The sequence below is a fragment of the Sus scrofa genome, chromosome 3 (assembly GCF_000003025.6).
Source record: "Sus scrofa isolate TJ Tabasco breed Duroc chromosome 3, Sscrofa11.1, whole genome shotgun sequence".
Lineage (NCBI taxonomy): Eukaryota > Metazoa > Chordata > Mammalia > Artiodactyla > Suidae > Sus > Sus scrofa.
This window is the reverse complement of record NC_010445.4, coordinates 64,839,077-64,843,637: the sequence shown is the minus strand read 5'-3', so window position 1 is coordinate 64,843,637 and position 4,561 is coordinate 64,839,077. Positions and strand designations below refer to the sequence as shown.

Sequence of the window (4,561 nt, the reverse complement as noted above, 5' to 3'; positions counted from 1 at the left end):
TCCCTGGCCTCACTCAGTGGATTAAGTATCCGGCGTTGCGATAAGCTATGGTGTAGGTCGCAGACACAGCTCGGATCCCATGTTGCTGTGGCTCTGGCGTAGGCCGGCGGCTACAGCCCAGATTAGACCCCTAGACTGGGAACCTCCATATGCTGCAGGAGAGGCCCTGAAAATCAAATAAATAAATAAATAAATAAATAAATAAATAAATAAATAAATAAATAAAACAAAACAAATATCTCAGCAGTAGTGTAGCTCCTGGATGGTGATGCATTTTTATTACAGCTTTACTGAGGTATAGTTGTGGAAAACAAAAACTTGCACTTGTGTACAATTTGAAGCATTTGGATATCTGTGTACCTTTGTGCTACATTCACCACAACCAAGAAGGTAAATATATCCATCATCTTTGAAATGTTCCTGGTGTTCTTTTTGTTTGTTTGTGTCTGTGGTAACAACAGTTAACATGAGAGTTACTTTCTTAATAGATTTAAGTCCTCAGTATTTCATTTTTAACAAACCACTGAGCTTTTTCTGAAGCTACTGAGATGATCATGTACTTTTTATCCTTTATTCTATGACTGCAGTGTTTTGTGTTGATTGATTTGCATATGCTGAACCATCCTTGCATCCCAGGTATAACAACTATTTAATCTTGGTGTACTATACATTTTAAAATTTATTTTTTAATTAATATATAGTTTATTTACAATGTTGTATGACACTTTCAATAACCTGTGATTTGGGGTTGGTAATATTTTGTTGAGGACTTTTGCATCCATGTGAATCAGGGATACTGATCTGAAGATTTCATTTTTTAAGGTGTCTTTACCTGGATATGTTTCAGAATGGTTACTTTTCTCTTTACCACTGGAATCTGCTGGGGTTCTAGAAAGTAAAACCATCAAAGTATGGGGACTCACTGAGAGTGAGGCCTCTAGGAGTTTATCTTTCATAAAGCCCATCCACACTCAGCATCCAACCCTTTGTCCAAATTACCATTTCATGTTCCTAGCAGATTATAGATCTAGCAGGTCCTGATTCAGAAAAGCAGCAATGAAAAGGGCTGTATGTAATTTGGGAGCCCCTGCAGATTCCCCAAGCAAAAGTGATGACCCTTAAGAAAAGTTGTCCCTGCTCAAATTGTTCAGATTTTTTTCTTTTTTTAAGAAAGAGAGTGATAACTTCCAATGATCTGGACTTCAGTCCAGGTAATTTATTTTTGACTGTATTTTATAAAAGATATGCTCCAAGTTGGATTGAAAACTAAAGAAGAATTGTTCCTTCACAGCAAGCAATTAGAGAAGTACATTCTAAATAACATAGAACTCCACTAGGGCTGTGTGTTTCACTCTCTCAGGTAGAGTGTGTGGAACAACAAAGCCTTTCTCTGACACAACCCAGATCCTAAGAGTAGGGGGCATAAATATTGATCACAAACACATCAGCGGGGATATACATTCAGTCATTTTCTAAGGGGAATAGAAGAAACTGGAAAGAGGTCACACTTAGATTTCTTTCCACACATACTTCTTCCTCAGAGTCTTGTTATAAGGCAGGAATAAGAAAGCAGGTAAATATGGAATAAGATATTTATTACTGTTCTCTGAGACCTCAGGTCATGGAACATACACACGCATACACACTCAAGCCTGAGATGAGGCTGGGAGGAGGGAACATCAGAAGGAGGTGGTCACTTTGGAAGTGTAGGGTGAAAATCCCCTTCCGAGTTGGGTCTTCACACTTGGTTCCATGTCTATGAGGAGCTGCACAGCAGAATCAGGAAGCTGACTTCCCATCTGACCTAGTCCTTGAACTTGCAGACATAGGGTAAGTTCACATAGCAGTTATAATCTCTCCATTTCAGATATCCTGCAGAGACAGAAGAACTCAAGTGAATGAGGTGGGGGAAGTTTGAGAACTCAAGGGAGAAGCACCCCTGATTCTGGCCTAGGATTCAAGGGTCCCCCTTCACCAGGGTCCTGCTCAGGAAAAGGAGACAGAAAGAAAGGAGAGTGAGAGAGAGGACAAGCCAATAGTGCAGTTCAAGCCCAGGAGGATGCTCTGAAGGTCAAGCGTAGAATTGGGGAATGAAGGGATAGAAAAGTCTGGTCAGAAGTGACCTCCCCTGTTTCTTACCTGTGTTTCTTGACAGGCTCCCACAGTAGCCAGGGTATGAGCTGGTGGAGGGGTTTCTCTCCCAGGCAACGTAATTGAGCACATCAGAGCTACTCCACTCCCATCCACCAGCATTGGGCTCCAAGCCCTAGAGAGCAGAGGGTGGAGACCAGGAGGGTGAAAGGCCCTTGGAGTTCTCCTTGCATGATTCCCTCAGTGGGACCCCCTGCTCTGCTCCCCAGCATCATGGAATTGACTCTGGCCCCCACAGTTCTCCTCTGGGCAAACCTCTGTAAGTCTTTGTTCCTATTGGCAAATTCCAAAGCCAAGAATCGCAAAGACCAAGGGAACCACTCAAGTCGCCTGTCACTATTTGAACTACACTTGGTGGTGTTTATTTAGGAATTGCCGGGTGCAGTATACGCGGACCTAGGGAGGCTCAGAAAGCCAAATTAAAAGGCATGATTTGGAATTCCTGTCATGGCTCAGTGGTTAACGAATCCAACTAGGAACCATGAGGATGCAGGTTTGATTCCTGGCCTTGCTCAGTGGGTTAGGATCTGGCATTGCCATGAGCTGTGGTATAGGTCGCAGACGCAGCTCGGATCTCACATTGCTGTGGCTATGGTGTAGGCCAGTGGCTAGAGCTCCAATTAGACACCTAGCCTGGGAACCTCCATGTGCCACAAGTGCGGCACCAGAAAAGGCAAAAAGAAAAAAAAAAGGCATGATTTGTAAATTGTGGAAAATTAAAGGAGGCAGATTTTACTTTAGCTGGAGTCTAGGAACCTGCACAGAACTCAGTCCTTCAGTGGCCCACAGATCCTCTTTCCCTAGTCACTCTCTGGCCTTCTGAGACCCAAGGGACTCTAGGTTATTTCTAGAAAGGCACAGGGGACAGGAAGTGAGCCTGGGTGGCCATGGCATCTTGAGAGGTTACAGATAGGAGAAGATGTAAGCATACCTCGGTGGGGTCGTGGAGCCCAATCCAGACGTCTGAGAGGGCGTTCAAATTGTTCTTGATCAGGGAGGACATGAAGGATGCCTCGGCCCCACTGAGCACAGACGCAAGGTGTCCTGAGGGCCGCTTCTGGCAGGCCATCTGTGCGGGGAAGGGAGAGGCTGAGGAGGGGCCTGAGACATCCCTGGGGGAAGGGCAGGGCTGGGGTAGGTGAGAAGGGGAGCCTCTGCCAATGATGCAGGTGCTCATGCTGACCCTTGAGGACCCCTTGAGGAAGGAGACCAGCACCACCGACTCTAAGTCTCTAATTTGCTTCTCCTTCTCACCCCTAACTGCACACCCCAGCACTCACGTCTGCACCCATCCAGGTTTTGGGTGTTATAAACAAGGCATAGCAGTAGGAAGCATAGGCCATGGAGCCTTTGGGACAGCTGATCCGTGCAGAGGGCGTGTCTGCTGGGGAATCTTCACCTGGGGAGGAAGAAATAAATAGACAAATGGGGTGAATGGAGAGAAGGGCTTTGGAGTGGGGAGGTGACCAGGGGGAATATCTATGAGGCCAGTGCTTGGGTGAGTGACACCCAACTTCTGACTGCCTTTCACTGTTTCCCTACTCCCAGGATTATTGTTTGTTTGTGTATCATGAACCAGCCCTACTAAATGGGATATTATCTCTATTCTTATCACTGACTGTACAATGGAAGCTGCAATAATTCTGCTTCTACTCATCTCATTAATAACACTCTGTGCTTTCCCTCCTTATCTATCCACATAAATTAGACTCTACAGATAAAGTGGGAGTCTTCTCATTCCTCTATGAATGAATCAATGGGTACCGACCACCCATGGTTCCCCTGCAAGAAGGTGTGATGGTGCAGGAACCTCAAGCAGCTGTGTTGTGTGGAGAGGCACCACTACCATGTGAGGCGCACGGGAGCTTTCCTCCTTTTCCTGAGCATCCATGGGGAACCCACTGCTAGAGGCAGAGACAGCTCACCTTGGACCTGAGACAGGAGCATCAGGCAGGACAGCAGCATCCAGAACAGGCTAGGGAGGCCCATGGAAGGCAGCATCATGTTTGTGACGTGTGGAGGCAGTCAGAGAACTAAAGGAAGGGTGGTCACAGGCAGGGCGTGAGAAACCCCCTGTTGTACCTCTTGTCTTTCTCTCTGTCTAGTCTCCTAGGAATAAATCCATCTTGATAGAAGTCATGCCCTACTATTATTCTGGAAACATCTGGAAACTCTGTACATCCTCCCCAACCAGGACTGCCTTTGCCTGGTCTCAGAGCTCTTGTGTTCTCTGAGTACACCCATCCTTTTGTACCTCGTGGAGAAACATATAACATGTCAGGGTCTTATCTTCTCTCAGCTCCCACTTACCGCTTTTGTAGGGATCTGAGTCGGATCATCAGGGCAGAAGAGACTGGGGTTTTATAAGGGGAATTGAGGGAGGGGCTCTGAAATGAGTAATGGGCAAGTA

At 46.0% G+C, this 4,561-nt stretch overlaps 1 protein-coding gene across 1 annotated transcript; it reads right to left on the bottom strand.

The window, feature by feature from the left end:
• LOC100624628 (lithostathine-like) lies at positions 1,714–4,212 on the bottom strand. The gene is made up of 5 exons (XM_005662429.3): positions 4,077–4,212; positions 3,432–3,550; positions 3,083–3,220; positions 2,140–2,266; positions 1,714–1,872 (listed from the first exon to the last, which is right to left on the bottom strand). Exons 1-5 carry the CDS (start codon positions 4,153–4,155, stop codon positions 1,805–1,807), a joined length of 531 nt encoding a protein of 176 aa, XP_005662486.1. The 5' UTR covers positions 4,156–4,212; the 3' UTR covers positions 1,714–1,804.